Here is a 27,434-nt window from a genome sequence, read left to right on the forward strand (position 1 = left end):
TGTGTCCTCCCCTTCATCTACACGGATTGAAGTGGATTTAACATTTGATAATAATAGGGGATCATAGCTTTCACATGGTCAGTCTATGTCATGGAAAGAGCAGGTGTTCCTAATGTTTTGTACACTCAGTGTACCATGAGTTGTTAAACAGTGAGTGAGTGTAGTAGAGGAATAAAGTGGGAGGAGAGCACTGAGATGGAGAGGGAGAGAGAGAGAGATCCATAGTGTGTTTCTACTAAGAGTAATCTGTGCTGTAGCTGAGTGAACAACCCCAGTACCTCCGTCCCACTGTCTGGACCTTGTCAACGAAAGACAACACCATTACTATTACTGGGATTTCAATAATCGTTTATAACGTGAACAGCCTTTGCAGCAACTATGTGGATTTACAACATTATTTTTACTCTCTTAATCGTCTGTTATTCAGGTAAGTTTGGGAGACAGTCACCAGGGCATTTTAGACTTTATGATTGTAGGCTAATTGAGATTCAGCAGTTTGTTGTAGAACTTTTCTCCTCGCCCTGCTAGCGTAGCCTAATGTCGAATGGTGGATGTGATTTTCTACAAGACAACACATCATAATAACCTGTTTAAATCTGTTACCTTTCAAGTTTGTCAAGTTTAAACTGTCGCGCAGCTTTCTGTGAGGAATATAGAAACCTTAGAGCCCATCTCTGTGATGCTTCTACAGCAAACTTTCGTAACATCATTTTTTAAAAGCCAATTAAGATAAGAACCTGTGCGTTTTATGTAAAACTATGTATATCGAGCTGAAGCACTAGACGTAACTCTCTCTGCTCTCATGTGTCTATTCCGCTTGATGTGTTGGTGGAAATAGGCTAAATTCATACACGTTACACTCAGACGAGTCTGACGTGAACTCGCTGATCCCAGCCAGCATTCACCATTTAGAAAGAACATAATGTTTGCTGTAGGCTATTGATACTACTTGTATAGGTATTCTTCCATAATGTGGCTCTTATTAGGCCATACATTTATACACTTTTATTGAGGAGGAGAATACTGGAGTATTAAGACTAAACAGAGATATAGCCTGACAGTCTGCTACTGTGCTGTTTATGTGTGAGTCAACACTGCATTGTGCATGTGTGTGTGTGTGTGGGGGGTGAGAACCACAGCATTGAGTGGATGTGGAACAACATGAGCGTATCAGTCCCTGCTGGAGAGGAAGGGGTGGAAAGAAACTATGTGCATGTGTGAGAGAAAGAGAGAGAGAGGAAGGGTAGGGGTGGTAGGTAGGTAAGTGTGTCCCAGCTGAAACGGAGAGGAGAAGAAAGAGTTATCTGTCCGTCTGTAAGTATGTCAGTAAGGGGACAAGGAGTGATGAGTGTGCATCTCATTAAGACATTCATATTAATGGGGGTAAAACCATGCTAATTTAAACATCATGATGCTGCTGGGTTTGTCTCAGTCCTGATGGGAACATCAATACAGCCTCACTGGACAGGGGCTGGACACTGCATTCAACACCTGCATTTCATACTGTGTGTGTGTTAGAGTGCAGGAGGAATGCATTACAGGACTACCAGAGGAGTGATGGCGTGAGATTGGTCCAACTGCCAGACTCTGCCCTCCATACCAAAAGCAGGAAGTTGAGCATTGTGAAGTGTGCCCGTGGTTGCAGCCGCAACAAGATACTGCTCTTCACCTGCAGGTAGGTGTGGTGCATCTGTGACCAACCCCTGCGTATAGCAACAATTTCTGCGCTTCCAGCTTCATATTCTATGTGTCTATGACCATGTTTACATGCAAACCAATATCCCGGTATTATTCGGGATACTGAAGTATTCTGTTTTTGAGTTGATGCAAATAAACCTATCCCGTTTACAATAACCCAAAATAGTTTGTGTCCCGGTTATGAGAAACCTGGACAAATGCCTGGGATAGGCTGATCTAAGATGGGATAGTGTGGGATGTAGGCATCTTATCCTGTTTACTGTTGTTTTAGTTTCACATGTCATGTGTGTTGTGTGATGATGTTTTATCTGTTTGTCAAACCACTTCAAAAAGTATGCTACCTGCACAGTTTTATCCCCCATAATAATTCAGCCTACTATAATTCATTTACTATAATTTACTACTAGCAACTTTCACCCCTAATTTAGACAAGTTTCTGCTTATAATTTACAACATTTGGTAGGCCATATTATAATTCACGACATTTGGTAGGTCATTTGTTTGTCAAATATAGTTTGAAACATGGAACTTCTCTTCAGTCTTAACTTGTTGCCCCAGAAGACTAAATAAAGAAGTGCTCACTGGTAACAGTGGCGGTAGGTGTTGTTTAAGATGAGGGAGGACGATAATTTTTTCATGAGCATGGCCTTATTTCTATTACAGCATATTGGATGACTGTCATTCATATTCCATTCACCCAGCTCAATGTAACATCAATAGGTTTAGGCTACTGCACGGTGCTAACATTTTCCCTATACCCATCATGAGGTTGCTACAACGTAGCCTATGAATGAAAATTTACAATGTAGGTGCACAGGTCAAGAGAAATTGAGTAATCAAGGTGACAGACATTGACACATTAAATACCACCTAGCACAATTTTTTCCTGCATCTAGCTGATCTAGTGTGTAATCATTTGTCCAACAGTTGCAAACGAGAGTTTCTATTGGTGTAATGTTCGTCGTCTTCCTCTGATGAGGAGTAAGAGAGGTCGGACCAATTTGCAGCGTGGTATGTGTCCATATTTATTAAAACGAACACGGAAATAACAAAATAACAAAGAGAAACGACCGAAAACAGTTCTGGCTGGTGCAGACACACAACAGACAACAGAAAACAATCACCCACGAAACTTAATAGAAAACAGGCTCCCTAAATATGGTTCTCAATCAGGGAAAACGATTGACAGCTGCCTCTGATTGAGAACCATACCAGGCCAAACACAGAAATAGCAAATCAAAAACTAACATAGACAACCCACCCAACTCACGCCCTGACCATACTAAAACAAAGACATAATAAAAGAACTAAGGTCAGAACGTGACAATTGGACAGATTCAGGTATGTTTATCCCTGTTTTGTTCAGTTTGCTTCCATTTAAGAAATGTTTTTCAACAGAATTTGCAGTATGAATACACCCCTGATCACACGCAATCACAGTTCACTTTCATAGCAGCCAGATTATTTTATAAATCCTTCTTTCATCTATGCACTCTCCTCCTCTCACCTTTTCTCTTCACTTGTTGACTCCAGTGCACAACACATTACCTTTCCAAGCCAAACCTTAATTTCATAACCGCTAACAAATACACACGGCCTACATCATTGTCACCATTTTATCTAATGTCAAGGCAACAACATAGCTACTAGATCTAACATGTTAGTAAACCCGCTACAATCATGCAGTAGGAAAATTGCAATTGGCTCAGAATATGGCAGCACAGATGGCCCTTGTATGTACACAGAGAGCTAATATTAATAATTTGCATGTCAATCTTTCCTGGCTCAAAGTGGAATAGAAATTGACTTAATCAATATTTCTATTTACAGTACCATGCAAAAGTCTTTGTGTTTTTCCTATTTTGTGGCATTACAACCTATAATTCAAATTTATTTTTATTTGGATTTCATATAATGGACATACACAAAATAGTCCAAATTGGTGAATTGAAATGAAAAAAATTACTTTTTTAAAGAAATGTAAAACATTTCTAAACGGAAAAGCAGTGGGTGCGTGCATATTCACCCCTTTGTTATGAAGCACCTAAATAAGATCTGGTGCAACCAATTACCTTCAGAAGTCACATAACTAGTTAAATAAAGTCCACTTGTGCAATCTAAGTGTCATGTGATCTGTCACATGATCTCAGTATATATACACCTGTTCTGAAAGGCCCCAGAGTCTGCAACACCACTAAGCAAGTGGCACCACCAAAAAAGCGGCACCATGAAGACCAATGAGCTCTCCAAACAGGTCAGGGACAAAGTTGTGGAGAAGTACAGATCAGGGTTGGGTTATAAAAAAATATCAGAAACTTTGAACATCCCACGGAGCACCATTAAATCCATTATTAAAAAATTGAAAGAATATGGCACCACAACACACCTGCCAAGAGAGGGCCGCCCACCAAAACTCACAGACCAGGCAAGGAGGGCATTTATCAGAGAGGCAACAAAGAGACCCAAGATAACCCTGAAGGAGCTGCAAAGCTCCACAGCAGAGATTGGAGTATCTGTCCATAGGACCACTTTAAGCCATACACTCCACAGAGCTGGGCTTTATAGAAGAGAGGCCAGAATAAAGCAATTGCTTAAAGTGTTTGCCAAAAGGCATGTGGGAGACTCCCCAAACATATGGAAGAAGGTGCTCTGGTCAGATGAGACTAAAATTGAGCTTTTTGGCCATCAAGGAAACCGCTATGTCTGGCGCAAACCCAAGACCTCTCATCCCCCAAGAACACCATCATGTTTTTCATCATCAGGGACTGGGAAACTGGTCAGAATTGAAGGAATGATGGCACTAAATACAGGAAAATTATAAACCTGTTTCACTCTTCCAGAGATTTGAGACTGGGACAGGGGTTCACCTTCCAGCAGAACAATGACCCTAAGCATACTGCTAAAGTAACTCCCAAGTGGTTTAATTAAAGGGAAACATTTAAATGTCTTGGAATGGCCTAGTCAAAGACCAGACCTCAATCCAATTAAGAACCTGTGGTTTGACTTAAAGATTGCTATACTCCAGCGGAACCCATCCAACTTGAAGGAGCTGGAGCAGTTTTGCCTTGAAGAATGGGCAAAGATCCCAGTGGATAGATGTGCCAAACTTATAGAGACAAACCCCAAGAGACTGTAATTGCTGCAAAAGGTGGCTCTACAAAGTATTTTTGGGGGGGTTAATAGTTATGAATGCTCAAGTTTTCAGTTTTTTTTTGTCTTATTTCTTGTTTGTAAAACAATAACAAATATTCAGCATGTTGTGTAAATCAAATTATACAAACTATTGTATACTACTAAAAATCTATTTTAATTCCAGGCGACAAAAGAGGGAAAAAATTACAAAATAAATACAAAAGAATGGTTGTTTTTTTCTTTGTATTGTCTTTTACCAGATCTATTGTGTATTTTCTCCTACATTCCTTTCACATTTCCACAAACTTGTGTTTCCTTTCAAATGGTACCAAGAATATGCATATCCTTGCTTCAGGTCCTGAGCTACAGGCAGTTAGATTTGGGTATGCAATTTTAGGCGACAACTGAAACAAAGGGGCGGATCCTTATGAGGTTTTAATGTTTCACTGTTTTTTTAATGACATGGTCCTCCTCAGTGATAGGTCCTGTGCGAAATGTCCAAATGTCATCCGTTTTAAGGAAATGAAAAGCTGAGAAAACGACGAAACACGTTTCTGATAAGACTTCAGTTAGTCTTGGATGCATATTTTATGTAGTTGAAATACTGTTTGCTTGCAAAACAGTTTCAAAGATAACACATTACACGTGCTTTCACATTTTCTCTATAGAGGTGCTGAATTAAAAAATATATATTTCTCCACTCCTGTTCCTGAGACAAAATGAACATATGTTGTATAATTTCACTCCAGGAAATGCATAGCCAAATTCTGCAGGAGTTAATATTATGTTAGATGCTACATGTGAGATGTTATAGGCCTACAGTCAGTGTCCACATTTCACTTACTATTCCATTTAACTCATATGAATTTAAATGAGGAATATTGAATGTTTATTCATGGCAGGAAGACTCATGAGTGGGATATCAAAGGTGCAAACGGCTTATCCAAAATAAGACCTTAAGTGGGGTATGAGCTACTCTCCGGAACACTGTCCGTATGTAAATATGGTCTATGACAACTGTCAAGAGTTGTTTTCCACCTGTAGTTAGATATTGTCGCTGTCAAGTTTTTGATTAATTAAATGCAGTAACTCCCTTCATTTCATGACTCTAGAACCAAGAAAATGTATTCAAAATAGCTTCGGAATTTTCATAATTGTATTTTCAATAATGGGAAAATATGGTGCTTTTTTAAATTCCTGAAAAGTTTATGTTTTGGAGAAAATACATTTTCATCAGACAGCGACAATATACTGTATTTGTTGTCTAAGCCAGTATGACACCATCCCCTGGCCTTCTTTGGCAGCAGCCCAAACTCTATATCGTAATCATGTGAGGGCTGGAGCCAATTCCATTTCAATTCCAGTCAATTCAGGAAGTACACAGAAATTAAAATTCTCTTCAATGCTTTTCAATGAGGAACATTTGGAATTGGAATTTGGTTTTCTTTTGATTGCCTTCTAAATGGAATTGTTCCCAACCCTGCTTACTGTAATACCCTACCACTCTGTAATGAGAAGTTCGGTTTCCCTTAGTGTCTTTCAGCAGCAAAATTAGTCTGGTATGCATGTCTAGGTTTCCCCTGACAGAATCAGTCCTCTCTGCAGTCTCCTTTCAGCAGTAGCAGGCTTGGCGTCAATCCTATTTCAATTCAGGACACATACTGTATTATCTGCATGTTAATTCTAAGTCCATTTGGATAAACATGCCTGCTAAATGATTATACTACATAAATCAATCAATATTTCACTCCATCCCTTCCCTCTCTCTCTCTCTATCTATCTAGAGCGTTCTTGTATGATCAGAAAAACAGGAAATGCCAGTGGCTGTCGTTTGACAGGAACTCACCAGGAGTCCAAAGCCAACATGACTTCAACTACCAACTCTACCAGAAGAAAGGTATTGTACACTATCTCCCTGTCTTTCTCTCTTTCTGTCCTCCAGCCCTCTCCCCCTTCTCTCTCTACAGGCAGTAGAAAGGTACTGCTTACAAGTGTCTAAAGTGCCTCGTACTCCTTGTTCTCATCAGAGTTTGGTACCTGGGTTAGTAATGTTATGTATGTATGTGTAGAGTAAAATGGAACAGTATGGAGGATGTGAGACCCGTCCCAACATGTTCTCTCAGATGCTCTGTGCTCTGTCAGATGAGAAAAGCAGAAATGTTCTTACAAACAGAGTCCTTTTTTTGTTGACTGTCCTCTCTCTCTCTCTCTCTCTCTCTCTCTCTCTCTCTCTGACCCACTCTCTCTGTACCTCTCTCCCTTGTTCTCTATCTCTTTCTAGCCTATGTGCAGGAGTGCATAGTGGGGACAGGAGTGAACTACAGAGGGAGAAGGTCTGTAACGGCCAGTGGAATCAGGTGCCAAGCCTGGGCCTCTCCTTTCCCTCATGAACACAAGTAAGCTAGAACCTGTGTTTGTGCATGTGGTGTGTGTGTGTGCGCCTGTGTGCATGTGTGTAGAGTGATACATTAGCTGGTGATTAGTCTTAAGGGGCCAGTCATTCATCAGTACTAGTCCTCTCTGAACTCACTCTAACACTTTACACAGTCAGGGATCATTTCCTGTTTTAGTCTCCCTGTTTATGTAGGGTGTGTGTGTTCAAGAGGGTTTATACTGTAGTAAAACCTGTTAATTAAGTGATAAAAACCTGAGAGGGAGAGAGAGAGAGAGAGAGAGATAGAGAGCACAGGGAGAGAGATAGGGAGAGAGAACACAGGGTGAGAGAGAGAACACAGGGATACAGGGAGAGAGAGAGAGAGAGAGAGAGAGAGAGAGAGATAGAGAGCACAGGGAGAGAGATAGGGAGAGAGAACACAGGGTGAGAGAGAACACAGGGATACAGGGAGAGAGAGAGAGCGAGAGAGAGAGAGAGAACACAGGGACACAGGGAGAGAGACAGCTCATGACAGAAGTTCATTAGAGGAGCACCCCCTCCTCGTTCCTCCTCTCGTTCTCCTCTTACCTCGCCCTTCTCCTCTTCTCTCCTGCTGTTTTTGCCTTTCTTCCCTGTGCAGTCAAATCAAATGTTATTTGTCACATGCGTCAAATACAACAGACCTTACAGTGAAATGCTTACTTACAAGCCCTTAACCAACAATGCAGATTTAATAAAATACCAAAAAAAGTAAGAGATAAGAATAACAAATGATTAAAGAGCAGCAGTAAATAACAATAGTGGGGGCTATATACAGGGGGTACCGGTACAGAGTACAGAGTCAATGTGTCAATGTGTGGGGGCACCATTGTCAAGGTAATTGAGGTAATTATGTACATTGAGGTAATTATGTACATGTAGGTAGAGTTATTAAAGTGGCTATGAATAGATTATAACAGATTGTAGCAGCAGCGTTCCAGCTATGACTAGGGTGACTGGAGTCTTCGACAATTTTTAGGGCCTCTATACCGCATGGTATAGAGGTCCTGGATGGCAGGAAGCTTGGTCCCGGTGATGTACTGGGCCGTACGCACTACCCTCTGTAGTGCCTTGCGGTCGGAGGCCGAGCAGTTGCCAAACCAGGCAGTGATGCAACCAGTCATGCTCTCAATGGTGCAGCTGTAAAACCTTTTGAGGATCTGAGGACCCATGCCAAATCTTTTCAGTTTCCTGAGGGGCAATAGGTTTTGTTGTGCCCTCTTCACGACTGCCTTGGTGTGCTTGGACCATGTTAGTTTGTTGGTGATGTGGACGCCAAGGAACTTGAAGCTCTCAACCTGCTCCACTACAGCCCTGTCGATGAGAATGGGGGCGTGCTCAGTCCTCCTTTTCCTGTAGTCCACAATCTTCTCCTTTGTCTTGATCACGTTGAGGGATAGGTTGTTGTCCTGGCACCGCACGACCAGGTCTCTGACCTCCTCCCTATAGGCGGTCTCAGCATTGTCAGTGATCAGGGCTACTACTGTTGTGTCATCAGCAAACGTAATGATGGTGCTGGAGTTGTGCCTGGCCATACAGTTATGAGTGAACAGGGAGTACAGGAGGGGGCTGAGCACACACCCCAGATGGGCCCCCGTGTTGAGGATCAGCGTGTTGGATGTGTTGTTACCCACCTTTACCACCTGGGGGCAGCCCAGAGGGAGGTGTTTAGTCCTAGGGGCCTTAGCTTAGTGATGAGCTTTGAGGGCACTACGGTGTTGAACGCTGAGCTGTAGTAAATGAATAGCATTCTCACATAGGTGTTCCTTTTGTCCAGGTGTGAAAGAGCAGTGTGGAGTGCAATAAAGGTTGCATCATCTGTGGATCTGTTGGGGTGGTATGCAAATTAGAGTGGGTCTAGGGTTCCTGAGATAATGGTGTTGATGTGAGCCATGACCAGCCTTTCAAAGCATTTCATGGCTACAGATGTGAGTACTACAGGTCTGTAGTCAGTTAGGCATGTTACCTTATTGTTCTTGGGCACAGGGACTATGGTGGTCTGCTTGAAACATGTTTGTATTACAGACTCAGACAGGGAGAGGTTGAAAATGTCAGTAAAGACACTTGCCAGTTGGTCAGCATATGCTCGGAGTACACGTCCTGGTAATCCATCTGGCCCTGCGGCCGTGTGAATGTTGACCTGTTTAAAGGTCTTACTCACATCAGCCGCGGAGAACGTGATCACACAGTCGTCCAGAACAGCTGATGCTTTCATGCATGTTTCAGTGTTAATTGTCTCGAAACGAGCATAGAAGTTATTTAGCTCGTCTGGTAGGCTCGTGTCACTGGGCAGCTCTCGGCTGTACTTCCCTTTGTAGTCTGTAATACTTTACAGGCCCTGCCACATCTGACGAGCGTCCGAGCCGGTGTAGTACAATTCGATCTTAGTCCTGTATTGACGCTTTGCCTGTTTGATGGTTCATCGGACGACATAGCGGGATTTCTTACAAGCTTCCGGGTTAGAGTCCTGCTCCTTGAAAGCAGAAGCTCTAGCCTTTAGCTGGGTGCAGATGTTGCTTGTAATCCATGGCTTCTGGTTGGTAATGCCAGTGACTGATGTGGTGTACTCCTCAATGCCACCGGAAGAGTCCCGGAACATATTCCATTCTGTGCTAGCAAAACAGTCCAGGAGTTTAGCATCTGCTTCATCACTGATCACTGGTGCCTCCTGCTTAAATTTTTGCTTGTAAGCTTGAATCAGGAGGATAGAACTATGGTCAGATTTGCCAAATGGAGGGCACGGGAGAGCTTCGTATGCGTCTCTGTGTGTGGAGTAAAGATGGTCTAGAATTGTTTTCCTTATGGTTGTTAATTTAACACTTTTGATAGAAATGAGGTAAAACTGATTTAAGTTTCCCGGCATTAAAGTCCCTGGCCACTAGGAGCGCCGCCTCTGGATGAGCGTTTTTCTGTTTGCTTATGGCGGTATACAGCTCATTGAGTGCGGTTTTAGTGGCAGCATCGGCCTGTGATGGTATGTAGACAGCTACGAAATATACAGGTGAAAACTTTCTTGGTAGATAGTGTTGTCTACAGCTTATCATGAGATACTCTACCTCAGGCAAGGAAAACCTTGAGACTTCCGTAGATATCTTGCACCAGCTGTTGTTTACATAAATGCATAGGACTCGCCCCGTGTCTTACCTGAGGCTGCTGTTTTGTCCTGCCGATAGAGTGTATAACCCACCAGCTGTATGTTCTTAATGTTGTCGTTCAACCATGACTCGGTGAAACATAAGATATTACAGTTGTTAATGTCCCGTTGGTAGGATAAACGTACTTTGAGTATGTCCCATTTATTTTCCAGCGATTGAACGTTAGCTAGCAGGTTGGAAGGCACGGGCACGTTAGCCACTCGTCGCCTGATCCTCACAAGGCACCCTGATTTCCTTCCCCAGCGAATGTGGGGATCTGGGCCTGGTCGTGTCTGTATTATATCCCTCCCGTCTGACTCATTGAAGAAGAACTCTTTGTCCAGTTTGTGGTGAGCAATCGCAGTTCTGATGTCCAGAAGCTCTTTTCGGTGATTAGAGACGGTAGCAGCAACATAATGTACACAGCAAGTTACAAACAACGTGAAAAAACAAACAAAATAGCTTGGTTGGTTAAGAGCTGATAAGACTGCAACCTTCCCCTCCGACACCATCACAAGGAAGTACCAATGACTCGCTCAATATGGAAGTGGCCCGATGATGAGGATGCTTTGCTACAGGACTGTTTTGCTAGCACAGACTGGAATATGTTCCGTGATTCATCCGATAGTATTGAGGAGTATACCACCACAGTCACCGGCTTCATCCCAAAGTACTTACATATCCCAACCAGAAGCCATGGATTACAGGCAACACCTAGCTAAAGGCTAGAGCTGCCGCTTTCAAGGAGCGGGACACTAATCCGGACGCTTATAAGAAATCCCGCTATGCCCTCAGACGAACCATCAAACAGGAAATGTGTCAAATACAGGACTAAAATGAAATCCTACTACACCGGCTCTGACGCTCGTCGGATGTGTCAGAGTTCTGTTAAGACTTGGTATGTCAAGCAATTACAGATAAATTGTGTGCATGTGTGCTTTATCAGTGAGTTTACACTGGGGCACCCACACATTACCATATGTTGCATTATGTTGCCTAGCTCTGTGCCTTCCAAATTGTTTCAGCTGTGACCCATATAAATCCTTACAATTGATCATGTGAGTCAGCAAACAAAACCACAATTGAATTGTTCCTCAGTCAATATGTAGATGTGTATGACTCAAGGTTACTTAGTAACACATTCTACGCTCCACCTTGGAGATTTCCCTTTTGCCTTTCAACTCTGCACCAGATAGAATGAGAATATGTTTGTGATTGAGTGAGATATTGATGAACACTGAAGTTCTTCTCTCCCTCAAGTTTCCTACCAAGGAGGAACAGGAAGAAGGAGCTGACAAACAACTACTGTCGTAACCCTGACAACGCTATTTCAGGACCATGGTGCTTCACTACAGACCCCAACGTCAGACACCAGGACTGTGGAGTACCTGAGTGCTTACAAGGTAGGACACCCACGCATGCACATACACACACACACACACACACACACACACACACACAAATTGACCACTGCCAACAACTAGTGGCTCTAACATGGTGGATTCTCTCCCTCAATGCCCCTCATTGGTCTCCACTTATCTGTGGCAAACTGCAGCCAAGTGGAATATCAGGTGTGTTCTCAGTAATGTAGAATTATCCAACTGTTTCTGATGGTATTGGCCTGAATTGCTGCATGCAGAAGAGTGATTCAGTTTATGTTGTCGATTCTCATTTCATCTTTCCCTGGCTTTGTTAACTATTTCAACCCAAAGGGACCCCGTCTGCTTTTTTGCTTTTCAGTCTATACTTAACCCATGTTCCTAGTGGGGATTCTTACTCTAGTAGGTCAGTTAAATGTCTTTAACTTTAGGCATGGAGCAGTTTTCCCACCACAGCCCATGTTCTTTTCCAGTGCACCATTTAACTGCACTGTGATCCCTTCTCCCTGTGGAACTGGATCATGGTCTGTGGTATCTAGAACTGGATGACGCAAACTGTCACAGGAGAAATCACTGTTTCTCAGAGGTCTAGAGGACAAATGTCCTCTGTGGATAGTACAACCTATCTAGTTAATAAACAGCTGACGGTGATGTGATAAGATGTGTATGAAATACACAGGACTACCAGAGATGTGTGTGGGAGGGAGGAATCCACAAGGTTGTTATAAGATTCTGAATGTAATGGATCTGTGTTGTAATGGGAATGTGTGTTTTGGTCCAAAGAAAAATGACTGGAAAGGTTGATTTGAAAGAAAGTTTCCAGTAATGAGGAACACTGGGACATCACACACACACACACACACACACACACACACACACACACACACACACACACACACACACACACGCCCGCAAACACACAATCATATACACACATAATGAGAATAGTAGACTCATAAACATCTGTTTCTAATCTGTTCTGCTCTGCTGTTTACACTGCTCCACACACACACACACACACACATACACACTGAATGTTGACTCACTTGACTTAAGGGGAGACATTTTACACAAACTATTAAATAGATGGGACAACTATTTTGGTATTACATGTAGTATTTATGTAGTATCTGCATAAATAATGTCCATGGCACGTGTGTGTCCCCAGTGGAGTGTGTGAGCTGTAATGGGGAACGCTACAGAGGTCCCATGGATCACACAGAGACGGGACGGGAATGTCAACGCTGGGACCTAGAGGAACCACACAAACACCTCTTCCACCCCAAGACACACACACACACACACACACACACACACACACACACACATGCATACACACTCAGTTTGAGGTTTAATATGAATTACAGAAACACAAGGATGACTAAAGACGTGTTAACGAGTCTAACACTAATCCACACCACCTGCTGCTGGGGCAGGACACACACACACACACACATACAAACACACACACACCCTTCAACGCTGTGATGAAGAGGTTCTCAGTACCTCTGAGGCTCTGTTAATGTCCTTAGGCCATTTTGCCACAACTTTGGAAGTATGCTTGGGGTCATTGTCCATTTGGAAGACCCATTTGCGACCAAGCTTTAACTTACTGACTGATGTCTTGAGATGTTGCTTCAATTTATCCAAATAATTTTCCATCCTCATGAAGCCATCTATTTTGTGAAGTGCACCAGTCCCTCCTGCAGCAAAGCACCCCCATAACATGATGCTGCCACCCCCATGCTTCACAGTTGGGATGGTGTTCCTCGGCTTGCAAGCCTCCCCCTTTTTCCTCCAAACAGAATGATGGTCATTATGGCCAAACAGTTCTATTTTGTTTCATCAGACCAGAGGACATTTCTCCAAAAAGTACGATCTTTGTCCCTATGTGCAGTTGCAAACCGTAGTCTGGCTTTTTTATGGTGGTTTTGGAGCAGTGGCTTCTTCCTTGCTGAGCGGCCTTACAAGTTATGTCGATATAGGAATTGTTTTAATGTGGATATAGATACTTTTGTACCTGTTTCCTCCAGTATAAGGTCCTTTGCTGCTGTTCAGGGATTGATTTGTACCTTTCGCATCAAAGTACGTTCTTCTCTAGGAGACAGAACGTGTCTCCTTCCTGAGCGGTATGACGGCTGTGGGATCCCATAGTGTATATACTTGCGTACTATTGCTTGTACAGATGAACGTGGTACCTTCAGGCATTTGGAAATTGCTCCCATGGATGAAGCAGACTTGTGGAGGTCTACAATTGTTTTTCTGAGGTCTTGGCTGATTTCTTTTGATTTTCCCATGATGTCAAGCAAAGAGGCACGGCGTTTGGAGGTAGGCCTTGAAATACATCCACAGGTACACTTCCAATTGACTCAAATGATGTCAATTAGCCTATCAGAAGCTTCTAAAGCCATGACATCAGTTTCTGGAATTTTCCAAGCTGTTTTAAAGGCACTGTCAACTTAGTGTATGTAAACTTCTGGCCCACTGGAATTGTGATACATTAAATTATAAATGAAGTGATCTGTCTGTCAACAATTGTTGGAAAAATGACTTGTGTCATGCTCAAAGTAGATGTCCTAACCAACTTGCCAAAACTATAGTTTGTTAACAAGACATTTGTGGAGTGGTTGAAAAACTAGTTTTAATGACTCCAACCTAAGTGTATGTAAACTTCCGACTTCAACTGTATGTATCTACATCTGTCCCAATGACTTGTTGAAATCCTTCTCTTCTGTTTGGGTTGTAGGTATCCTGATAAAGGCCTAGATGACAACTATTGTAGGAACCCAGATGGACGTCAACGACCGTGGTGTTTCACCCTGGATGCACACACATCCTGGGAGTACTGCAACATCACAGCCTGCCGTGAGTGTGTGTGGGTGTGTGTGCATGCATATGTATGTGTGTGTGTGGTGTGACTAACTACTCCAAATGTACAGCTTCCTGTACCTGTCATTCCACCCCCTCCTCTCTCTCTGATTGAATAAGCCAGAGGAATGCGGTTTTGAGTAACACACACTCATTCCCAGTTATGTCATGGCTAATAGACTGTGTGTTTATTTTAGGCTGTATCACAACCGGCCCTTATTGGGAGTCACATAGGGCGGCGCACCATTGGCCCAGCGTCGTCTGTGTTTGGCCAGTGTAGACTGTCATTGTAAATAAGAATTTGTTCTTAATTGACTTTCCTAGTTAAATAAAGGTCTAAAAAAAAGTGAACCTATAGAAGGTTGACGGAGAACAACACTCACACTGTGTTTGTTGATTCTTTGTTTCTGTTTGGCTCTTCTCTGTTAGTCATCAGCAGCGCTGGAACTGGGACAGATAGCATCTTACCGGTTGGACTCTCTCTCTCTCTTTGTCTCTGTGATACAGGCCTTGGAAGTCAACCCAGTCCAGTTTTATGGTCTAACCCTTAAACGTTGTGTTAATGAAACCAAGGCAGAAAGAAAGACATAGAAACAAAGAGTTGTATTGTTTTGGCCTTTTCTATTCCCTGGTCTTGTCTTTATCATCCTCACCAGTAGCACTCTATTTTTAGACAGATCCACAAAATACTGTTTAGATTGTGGAGAGACAAAAGCTGCCACGTATACTTGTATAAAACATTTATCAGCGTTGTTTCCTCATTATTTCAGTTTAATCAACTACATGACTGCAATATAATCTATAGAAAATAGAGGTGTTTTAGTCCAAGTGAGTCTTGTTCTTGCTACTGTGTCTGAGTGGCACAGTGGCCTCAAGGAGAAGCTGGTGTAGTTTAACAGATGTTACAGGTGATATGGCTATATTTAACCATGGTGCATTTCTCACTCACCACACACACACTGTCTCTTTCTCCTTGCCTCTCTCAGCCTCAGACAGTGTGGGAGAGGTAGATGTGACTACCAGGTGTTTCCTGGGTCGAGGTGAGGGCTACAGAGGGACAGTAGCAGTAACACCCAGTGGGGTGACCTGTCAACGCTGGGACTCACAGTACCCCCACAACCACACATACATACCCCAGGACTATCGCTGCAAGTGAGTGACTGGACACACATCGACAACCCGACACACACTATATTACATGTTGAAGGGCAACTTCACCACTTTTCAACCTCATATTCAAATATAATGTTAACAAGTTATTCCCAATGACATAAGTTAAAACATGTAAAAGAGTGATTTTCAAACACTATGAGATTCGTGGTGACGTGGGGAGTCAGATAATATCTCCCTCTTGTAACGGGATTCTTCCTGGGAAGGAGAGGCGGACCAAAATGCAGCATGGTTATCTTTATACATCTTTAATCAAGCTGATGAACAATACAAAAACGTAACGTGAAAAACCAAAACAGCCCTGTCTGGTGCAAACAAACCCAGAAACAGGAACAATCACCCACAAAACCCAACACCAAACAGGCTACCTAAATATGGTTCCCAATCAGAGACAATGACTAACACCTGCCTCTGATTGAGAACCATATCAGGCCAAACACAGAAACAGACAAATTAGACACACAACATAGAATGCCCACTCAGATCACACCCTGACCAACCAAAACATAGAAACATACAAAGCAAACTATGGTCAGGGTGTGACACCTCTGGCTAGAAACACAGTGCAGGTTTTGGAAATCACCATTTGTCTTACTTTTAATCCTACCCTTTGATATCACGGAGAATTATTATAAAAAAACCTTTCTTCTCATCTTTTTAACCACAGATCGTAGAAACATGCTGCTTTCACATATGTAGACACTGGTTTGGTGCTGGAGATAATGAATAGGAGGTTGAAAAAGGGTGGAGTTGCACTTTAACTTGTTTAGAGAATATATCTTTATTGTGTGAGTGTGTATGTTGCAGAGATCTGAGGGAGAACTACTGCAGGAACCCTGACGGCCTTGACCTCCCATGGTGCTTCACTTCAGACCCTAACGTTCGCAAAGCATTCTGCACCAACATCCTCCGCTGTGGCACACAGAATACTGAACCCCATGGTGAGAGCCTAGCATAATCAAAACCACAGTAGTCTCCTGAGCTAAAGTCTATATCTCCAGGAACTAATACAGGTCTTCAGGTCTCAGACAATGGTAGTGCAATAGACATTTACTGCTTTTGGTTTAAACTAACATGTGAAGGGGTGGTGGGTAGCCTAGCGGTTATAGCATTGGTCCATTAATCAAAAGGGCACTGGTTCAAATCCTGAGCGACTAGGTGAGAAAAATCTGCCGATGTACCCTTGAGCAAGGCACTTAACCATAATTGCACCTGTAAGTCGCTCTGGATGAGAGTGTCTGCTAAATTATGTAAATGTAATAGGTTTCTGGCTCCTAAATATTTTTATTTTGACCATGCAAAATAGATGGATTCCTGATGCAGATATGTTTTCTCTGAATAATAATATACTTAATTAGTTCAGTGTTGTCCCTGAAGTATGATCTCCTGAGCAACTTAGAAAGTATGTTTCTATAGAAGTATTACTGAAGGACTCTGGGAATCACAGCCCAATGCACATAAATTAACTAGCTCTGACAGCATTACAACATCGCTCTGTCCCATTGGACAGTGTGGAGAAGAGGCCAGTAAGTGGATCTGGAATACAGATTCATTAGGGTTGTGTTTTTCTTACACTCTGGGACAGCTGGGACAGTTTTGTGACTGGTGTTTTGTGGTCATATTCTGGTATACCAATCAAGACAGCAGAGATTGTATACTTTTAATACCATATTTCCCTGTGGTTGGTGTGGTCTGTAGCATTCTGACTTGTATTACAGTAACATAAATATGTTTTCATATTTTATTATCCTGTTATCATACTGTACGTGTGTGTGCGTTCCAGACTGCTACGAGGGCAACGGAGAGAGCTACAGAGGAGAGGTATCTAGGACCAGGTCAGGTCTTCCCTGTTCCCTCTGGAGAGACCACAGGTAACAAAACCACATGCTACACATCTGCGTGTGTGGGGGCGCATAGATGGGAGTAGGGCTGTGGCGGTCATGACATTTTGTAAGCTGGTGATTGTCGAGCAAATAACTGCCGGTATCACGGTAATTGACCGTAAATTAACATAAACACGTTTAGCCATTTAATATAGCCTACACCATCACAGTTCATCCATGATTTATTTTGGATTTATTGTGAGAAACGTGATATGAAGAAAATGTTTATTTCAGAAAAACAGGATAGCATACTATGAGTTGTGCTTACGTTAGGCGCTAATGTGGCTATGCCATATGGCTGTAGGCTACACTAGTTCATTTAGCAGACAAGATTTGCTTAGAATGCCGTGGCATTATTTCATAGTATGAAGAATACAATTGAACCTGCTGTATGTATGCTGTTCTGCCTGCGGCTATAGAACCCTGACCTGTTCACCGGACGTGCTGCCTTGAACTGCTGTTTTCGACTCTCTCTACCGCACCTGCTGTCTCTAACTCTAAATGATCGACTATGAAAAGCCAACTGACATTTACTCCTGAGGTGCTGACCTGTTGCACCCTCTACAACCACTGTGATTATTATTATTTGACCCTGCTGGTCATCTAGGAACATTTGGAACATCTTGGCCATGTTCTGTAATAATCTCCACCTGGCACAGCCAGAAGAGGACCACCCCTCTGGCCACCCCTCAGAGCCTGGTTCCTCTCTAGGTTTCTTCATAGGTTCCAGCCTTTCTAGGGAGTTTTTCCTAGCCACCGTGCTTCTACATCTGCATTGCTTGCTGTTTGGGGTTTTAGGCTGGGTTTCTGTATAGCACTTTGTGACATCGGCTGATATAAAAAGGGCTTTATAAATACATTTGATTGGCTTTATAAATACATTTGAATCAATTTGATTGAATAAAATAGAAAGGATATTTTCTCCAAATGATTTTCAATGGAGTGCGCTCATGCAGCTATTCAGTGTTGAGCAGGTCCTCCTGTATGCTTAATTTAGTGTTATTTATGCAACCTTAGTTGTGATACAAACGTTGGGCTATATGTTTTGTAGTACATGCGGCTCTAATGATGAGTAGAAAAAAGTTGCATCAAAGGCATGAGCTCTTTGTTTCTTATGCAGGCTGTGCACACTTTATCAGTCTCTCATTCACAATTTGTCAAGCACTCTCACAAGGCCTCGAATTGTCCGACAGCATCCCACATGTGTGGCTGTAATGCCCCCTAAAGAATGTTATGCCTTTTGCGGCCAAAGTGGCCGATGTGCCTATGAGGTGAATATAATCATTAGGATTCTCTTCTACCGGATGCGTGCTCCGAAGCATCTCTCACATGGCTCTCTCAGATAGCTCTATTCTTATTAGCCAATGCATGTCACCTGATCAGGTTCTTCTCACAGGCATCTGAGCTCCGAAGTAGGCTACAAGTGAAGACAGACACATCGGGCAACTGCCTTCTTATAGAATTCCGAGACGCATATTGAAGATGTTAGAGGAACTGTCCACATTTACTTTTTATCAGCCAACAAGATGAGTAGGTCTAACAAACAGCAAAAGTTCTAGCTTATGTCAATCTACTATTCCCCATAGAACATAACTTGACCTATTCTATTGGTCAACCTGTCCTTCTGTGTGAGAAATAAATATTCCAAATATAGTCTGGGACAGTTGTGGAATGTGATAGATCCCAAATTAATACAACCACTGCATCAAAAAAAATGTAAAAGCAATGAGGCTGATACAACAGTTCAGAATGTTTAGCATAAAATGTTAATAAACTATTAGGCTATTTGTTCACAGCCAGCAGTGCTCCCACGGCAGTAGGCTATAAGTGCAAATGTTCCAAAATGCAATTAGCAGGAAAACACATTCTCAAAAGTGACCGCAAATGTGATTATTCATTTAATGCTTTATTATGGTAAAAATGATCTTCCCCAAACTTGAAACTCACACGCCGCCTACGTGTAAGGGATTTCTTCCATTGACGGAGAGGCGGACCAAAGCGCAGCGTGGTTATTTTGATTCATGTTTTAATAAATCACTTCACATGAACAAACTAACAAACTAACAAAAACAAGAACCGTGAAAACCCAAAACAGCCCTATCTGGTGCAAAACACAGAGACAGGAACAATCACCCACAAACACACAGTGACACCCAGGCTACCTAAGTATGATTCTCAATCAGAGACAACTAATGACATCTGCCTCTGATTGAGAACCATACTAGGCCGAAACATAGAAATACCCAAATCATAGAAAAACAAACATAGACTGCCCACCCAACTCACGCCCTGACCATACTAAATAATGACAAAACAAAGGAAATAAAGGTCAGAACGTGACACTAAGAGCCAGTTAGGCTCTCCACCGGTTATAAAGTGGATTAATTTGCCTAATTTTAAGTAGTTATTTGGCCACTTTAGTTGTGATACAAACCTTATCAAAACATATAGGCCTATGGGCTAGGCTACACGTGGTGTGTGACTATACTTTGAAAAAGTTGCAAAAAAAAGCAATGCGCTGTTTCTTGCCTAACTGTACATGCTGTGCATCATTCACAAGTGATAATATATCTTTCACAAGTGATAGGCTAATATTGTCACCCATCAGACTATTCTTAATTTAATTTTGTCTTTACATACAGTACCAGTCAAACGTTTGGACACACCTACTCATTCCAGGGTTTTTCTTTATTTTTACTGTTTTCTACATTGTAGAATAATAGTGAAGACATCAACATTATGAAATAACACATATGGAATCATGTAGTAACCAAAAAATAGTTAAACAAATTCTTCAAAGTAGCCACCCTTTGCCTTGATGACAGCTTTGCACACTCTTACCATTCTCTCAACCAGCTTCATGAGGTAGTCACCTGGAATGCATTTCAATTAACAGGTGTGCCTCGTTAAAAGTTCATTTGTGGAATTTATTTCCTTCTTATTGCATTTGATCCAATCAGTTGTGTTGTGACAAGATAGGGGTGGTATACAGAAGATAGCCCTATTTGGTAAAAGACCAAGTCCATATTATGGCAAGAACAGCTCAAATAAGTACACAGAAACGACAGTCCATCATTATTTAAGACATGAAGGTCAGTCAACCTGGAACATTTCAAAAACGTTGAAAGTTTCTTCAAGTGCAGTCGCAAAAACCATCAAGCGCTATGATGAAACTGGCTCTCATGAGGACCGCTACAGGAAAGGAAGACGCAGAGTTATTTAGAGTTACCAGTCTCAGAAATCAGCAATTAACTGCACCTCAGATTGCAGCCCAAATAAAATGCTGCACAGAGTTCAAGTAACAGACACATCTCAACATCAACTGTTCAGAGGAGACTGAGTGAATCAAGCCTTCATGGTCGAATTGCTGCAAAGAAACCACTACTAAAGGACACCAATACGAAGAAGAAACTTGCTTGGGCCAAGAAACATGAGCAATGGACATTAGACCGGTGGAAATGTGTCCTTTGGTCTGATGACATACGGATGATCTCCGCATGTGTGGTTCCCACTGTGACGCATGGAGGAGGAGGTGTGATGGTGTGGTGGTGCTTTGCTGGTGACAGTGTCTGGGATTTATTTATAATTCAAGGCAGACTTAACCAGCATGGCTACCACAACATTCTGCAGCGATAGGCCATCCAATCTGGTTTCCGCTTAGTGGGACCATAATTTGTTTATCAACAGGACAATGACCCAAAACACACCTCCAGGCTGTGTAAGGGCTATTTGACTAAGAAGGAGAGGGATGGAGTGCTGCATCAGATGACCTGGGCTCCACAATCGCCCGACCTTAACCCAATTGAGATAGTTTGGGATGAGTTGGACCGCAGTGAAGGAAAAGCAGCCAACAATTGCTCAGCATACTACCGTTCAAAAGTTTGGGGTCTTACTACTTTTGCACACACTGTACATAGATGTTTCTATTGTGTTATTGACTGTACGTTTGCTTATCCCATGTGTAACTCTGTTGTTTTTGTCGCACTGCCTTGCTTTATCTTGGCCAGGTCGCAGTTGTAAATGAGAACTTGTTCTCAATTGGCCTACCTGGTTAAATAAAGGTGAATTAAATATATATTTTTTAGAAGTGTCCTTGTTTTTGAAAGAAAAACACATTTTTTTGTTCGTTAAAATAACATCAAATTGATCAGAAATACAGTGTAGACATTGTTAATGTTGACTATTGACTATTGTAGCTGGAAACTGCTGATTTTTTATGGAATATCTACAGAGGCGTACAGAGGCCCATTATCAGCAACCATCCATCCTGTGTTCCAATGGCACGTTGTGTTAACTAATCCAAGTTTATCATTTTAAAAGGCTAATTGATCATTAGAAACTGTTGTTCTGATTAAAGAAGCAATACATCTGTCATTCTTTAGATTAGTTGAGTATCTGGAGCATCAGCATTTGTGCGTTCCATAACAGGCTCAAAATGGCCAGAAACTTTCTTCTGAAACTCGTAAGTCTATTCTTGTTCTGAGAAATGAAGGCTTTTCCAAGCGAGAAATTGAAGATCTCGTACAACTCTGTGTAATACTCCCTTCACAGAACAGCGCAAACTGTCTCTAACCAGAATAGGAAGAGGAGTGGGAGGCCCCGGTGCACAACTGAGCAAGAGGACAAGTACATTAGAGTGTCTAGTTTGAGAAACAGATGCCTCAACTGGCAGGTTCATTAAATAGTACCCGCAAAACACCAGTCTCAACATCAACAGTGAAGAGGTGACTCCGGGATGCTGGCCTTCTAGGCAGTGTTCCTCTGTCCAGTGTCTGTGTTCTTTTGCCCATCTTAATCTTTTATTTTTATTGGCCAGTCTGAGATATGTATTTTTCTTTTCAACTCTGCCTAGCAGGCCAGCATCCCGGAGTCGGCTCTTCAACGTTGCCATAATTGTGAATGGTAGTGTATGTGGGAACTCCTTCAAGACTTTTGGAAAAGCATTCCAGGTGAAGGTGGTTGAGAGTATGCCAAGGGTGTGCACAGCTGTCATCAAGGCAAATGGTGGCTACTTTGAAGAATCTCAAATGTAAAATATATTTTTTGGTTACTACATGATTCCATGTGTTTTTTCATTGTTTTGATCGCTTCACTATTATTCTACAATGTAGAAAATAGTAAAAATAAAGAAAAACTCTTGAATGAGTTGGTGTGTCCCAACTTTTGACTGGTACTGTATACTAAATAATGTGTGAAAGGAGTTTTGATTTAGAATGGAACATTATCATGCACCTGTCTCAGAACAGGGGCCAGGGGAAAAACACATGTAATCTATGCACTTAAATAGCGAATGGAGGACGCTTTTCCCATGGTTCATTTTCATGCCAGCCAGGTAGACTATACTCCTGTTGTAAAGAGAAGCAATGTGCTTAATATAAAGTTGAGAAATAAATATAGTAGCCCTAGCCTATAGAAAGCTAATGGGATCCTCCTCTTTTTAATAAGGTCATCAATTGCATAGCCTATAGAAATGTTGCACAACATGAGCTAATGGGCTCTCATGAAGTGTTTGACTTTCGATGTGACTTTCGATCACATTTATATTGATGTCAGAGTGATTAGAGGGACAATAGAGTGTGGAGTACCAGGCTGTTAGCAAGTTTGGAATTTAACTGAGGTCATGACTCATGACTGCCGGTGTGGCGGTAATACGGTTACCGTAACAGCCCTAAGATGGAGTGCCCTCTTCAGAAACACATGGTTGAACCTAAGAGGTCATGTGGGAGTTAACCTGTAGCTGACATGTGGTCAAGTCATATTGGTCTAACAAAGAGTCAGAGCCTGGCTGTTCTCAAGGAGAGAAAAACTGGTCCATTACTCCACTCCACTGTAATGGATGGTTGAGTGGGTGTGTAATAAAGCATCTGGAGGACACACTGCAGGCTCCCTCTGACCCTGAGCCTCTTCCCTTCTCGGAATACTTCAAAGCCAATCGGTTCCTCTGCTTGGCTCCCGCCCAGAGGTCAGAGGTCAGCAGTTATTGTTTATGTTAGAGAGACTCAGAGGGATCACTCTCTCAGCACGCACGTACACGCACACTGTGCATTTGTGAATGGTCCTCCTCTGAATTCCCCTATTATCATCCTGGAATGTCTGGGAAGGAATTCTGTTCCAAACATTATGATCGTTGCCCTCTGTCACTTTAGGTGTGTGTGTGTGTGTGTGTGTGTGTGTGTGTGTGTGTGTGTGTGTGTGTGTGTGTGTGTGTGTGTGTGTGTGTGTGTGTGTGTGTGTGTGTGTGTGTGTGTGTGTGTGTGTGAGGAAGAGACGGGGAGAAAGAGAGCTGGGTAAAGAGAGAGGCCATACACAGCTGTCTCCTCTCATTATGATGGGCTGACAGTCTGTCTTTAACTGTCTCTCATACTCTTCTTTGCTTTTCTTGTGTGTAGTTGGGACAGAGATGCAGCGGTGCTGACTGTGGGACAGGAGGCGAGTTTCTGTAGGAACCCAGACAGAGACACACATGGCCCCTGGTGTTATACTAACAGCACTGCTATACCCTGGGACTACTGCAGCATCAAACCATGTGAGTCACACACACACACACACACACACACACACACACACACACACACACACACACACACACACACACACACACACACACACACACCTGCTGTAGTGGCATTGTCACTGTGTTGTCACTGAGACCTCTATCTTGTGTTTCATCCTCTGTCACACAGGTGTACCATCAAAGAACTCTATTCCACAGAGAGGTCCGTCGCTCTACTCCACCTTCTGGTTTTCATGTTTCATCTTGTATTTGTCTCTGGGTATAAAATGGTTGTTTCAACATAGTTTCCTCTTTCTCAACTTGTCAGTGGAGATGTCCAATGTGTCATGTTTCATCCATAAGACGACCAGGATAGTAGGAGGAGCTCCAGTCGCCATCACAGACGGAAGCTGGATGGTCAGCATACAGAAACGGTACACACACACACACACACGCCTGGCTTTGCTTCTCTCTGTTATCTACTGTAGGTATAAACTCTGCTCTAGCGGCAGATGTATAGACCATTTGTCCAAGTGTTGGGGTTAGCAAAGGTCCATTCCCAGTGTGTAATATCATGGGTTGTGTTCCCTCCCCAGGTCCAGTCACTGGTGTGGAGGTTCTCTCATACGAGAGGAGTGGGTCCTCACTGACAGACAATGCTTCTCCTCATGGTAACTGTACCTCTCTCTCTCTTCCTCTTTTGCTCTTTACCTTTCTTCCTCTGCCTCTTTATCTTTACTATGCTTACATCCACCTGTATCCACACAGTGTTCCAGACTTGAGTGAGTATCGTGTGTGGTTAGGTGTATCAGACCTTCGTGGCTTGGCTCCTAACAGCTCCTTCAGACAGGAAGTCTCCATCTCCCATGTGATCTGTGGTCCTGAGGGCTCCAACCTGGCCCTCATACGGCTGGCTCAGTGAGTGCCTGAACAGATATATACAGTACAAACACTCCTGGTCGTATATTGTACGTTTTCTAGTCTTCTATTCTTCAACAACAACAAAAATATTTCTCTCACTCAGGCCTGCCCTCCCTGCAGACAGTGTCCACACCATTCAGCTGCCGGTGGCTGGGTGCTCCATTGCTGATGGCTCGATGTGTAGCATGCATGGATGGGGCGAGACCAAAGGTACACACACATACCATTGCATCCATCAGGATTATGTCATCTAGGAAAGGGACTGGTTAATCATTAGCTGTACTGTTGTCATGACTATAATCTCCCCTCCTCTCAACTATCACTCAGGTACGGGTCATGAAGGTGTACTGAAGGTGGTCCATCTGCCCATGGTCAGTAATGAGAGGTGTAGTGAACAACACAGAGGGAACCTCCACATCACAGACACCAAGATTTGCGCTGGGGGGAGGAAGGACGAGGGCGTCTGTGAGGTAAGGAAGCTGGTGAACTGTGAATGAAATGTGCCTGAAACACTTGGAACAGTTCTCTCTCATCAGGAGTTGACTGTATGTTTTTCCTAATGTATGTTTTATGTCTCTCCCCCTGTCAGAGGGACTATGGCGGCCCCTTGGTGTGCCAGGAAGGAGAGAGCAGGGTCATAGTGGGGGTCAGTGTCCATGGCAGAGGCTGTGCCCGTGCCAATCGGCCTGGCATCTTCATCAACGTCCCCTTCTACACCCAGTGGATCCACAAGGTGTTCCGACACTACCCCGAACCTCAGATCAACTAGGCACTACCCTCAGATCAACTAGGCACGACCCTCAGATCAACTAGGCACGACCCTCAGATCAACTAGGCACGACCCTCAGATCAACTAGGCACGACCCTCAGATCAACTTGGCACGACCCTCAGATCATCTAAATATCAAATACAGATAAACCTTTATCCCATCATCAATTAGAGACTCACTCGACCCCCCTTGATGTAGATACACCTGTGGCTCAGTCACGTAAGGACCAACTGAGTCCCTGTGCATTTGAAAGAGGGAAAACTCCAGCCATACAGAAAGAAATCAAACGCAACTCCAAACTTGATTCTGGAATTCAGACTCATGGGCTTCTATATGTCTTTGGAGTGGACCTGTGAAGTGGAATGTAATTGTGTTGATCAGACTGCTGGATCGATCCTTTAGATAATATAAATATGTAGTGTTACAGACATGCTACTAAGGACAACATAGGTGTGGATATGTGGTTGGCCAAACACCATGTGCTGAAGCTGGTAAGGTTTGGATGTTCAGGACTCATATTGTACACAATCAGTAAGAATCTGTAGACAATGTGGTAATAGGGGAGAGTGGGGTAAATTGAGACACCCCTTGTTTCTAGGAAACCATATACAAAATTAATAATGTGACCACATTTTTAGGAAGAGGTCATAATTTCATGGAGTCAGAAGGAAGAAAGCACCACCACAAAGTAAATTGAACGTATTGTGTTCCAGGTTTCATGATGCTTGTATCTAAACCAAAGTTAGATGTACATCAGTTGGGGTCTTTATAAGCTACAATATGAGGTCCAAAACCTAGCATGAAAGTGCATCCTTGTAGCTGTGTGGACTAATATAATCAAAATGTTTGCCTTGGTGTAAGTTGAGCCAATGGCCACCATACCCCCGTGTCATGCATATAAACTCATGATAGTGCATTTGAATTATTACAGAGTAGACATCATCATGCCCATTGTATACAAACGTAAAACAAGCAGGGGTCTAGCCGCCTTGAGTTTCTTGAGAGAGCAACCAAGGAAGTGAGAGAAGGGAAGAAGTCAATTTGAGCAGCAGAAAAGGATAGAAAAAATGGTCTTTATGACACTGAAGAGGTACGTTGACGATCAGCAAGGCTATGACAGAGTAGCAGAGGCACACAAGGTCTCATCTGATGACATGGAGTCTCAGCTTGCTGATCATATCAAGAATCTGGCAGACCAGTTTCATGGGCTTAGCCTTAAATGCAAAGAACTGGCACAACTGGCACATACGAATTGGCACATTGAAGTAACATCTCTATCCCAGGCAACTGGTCAAGAAATGAAAGGGTCAGTGATATTGAACAGAGAGATCTATCTGTATGTAGGCATACATTTAAGATATACACTATACCACACCCCCATTCCATTAATTCAACTTTGACCATCACCCACTATCACAGGTCACCATCACCCACTTACCTCAAGGCGGCTCAACTGACCTTGTTCCTTTGCTCAACTTAAGATGTGCCAAAATACCACATTTTTTTAACAAGCTATGTTTTCAAAACTGTTATGTTTCCATGAATTCTGATTATTTCCAGGGATACACAACAT

General features: G+C 42.7%; 1 protein-coding gene across 1 annotated transcript; it reads left to right on the plus strand.

The window, feature by feature from the left end:
• The first annotated feature begins 262 nt into the window (after positions 1-262).
• LOC112219242 (hepatocyte growth factor-like) lies at positions 263-27,434 on the plus strand. Its single transcript, XM_042301574.1, has 18 exons — positions 263-427; positions 1,519-1,675; positions 6,615-6,727; positions 7,112-7,226; positions 11,638-11,780; positions 12,925-13,042; positions 14,500-14,621; positions 15,611-15,776; positions 16,602-16,735; positions 17,578-17,665; positions 24,067-24,203; positions 24,361-24,393; positions 24,499-24,604; positions 24,767-24,841; positions 24,939-25,088; positions 25,195-25,301; positions 25,419-25,561; positions 25,681-27,434. The coding sequence occupies exons 1-18, from the start codon at positions 379-381 to the stop codon at positions 25,858-25,860; spliced, it is 2,136 nt and encodes a 711-aa protein (XP_042157508.1). The 5' UTR covers positions 263-378; the 3' UTR covers positions 25,861-27,434.

Source organism: Oncorhynchus tshawytscha, linkage group LG19, assembly GCF_018296145.1.
Source record: "Oncorhynchus tshawytscha isolate Ot180627B linkage group LG19, Otsh_v2.0, whole genome shotgun sequence".
Lineage (NCBI taxonomy): Eukaryota > Metazoa > Chordata > Actinopteri > Salmoniformes > Salmonidae > Oncorhynchus > Oncorhynchus tshawytscha.

Excerpts from the sequence above, each read along its gene's own strand:
- LOC112219242 (XM_042301574.1), top strand. The coding sequence starts at position 379 with ATGTGGATTTACAACATTATTTTTACTCTCTTAATCGTCTGTTATTCA. Across the intron at positions 15,777-16,601 it reads CCCCAGGACTATCGCTGCAA|AGATCTGAGGGAGAACTACT; the intron begins GTGAGTGACTGG and ends TGTATGTTGCAG. Across the intron at positions 16,736-17,577 it reads ACAGAATACTGAACCCCATG|ACTGCTACGAGGGCAACGGA; the intron begins GTGAGAGCCTAG and ends TGTGCGTTCCAG.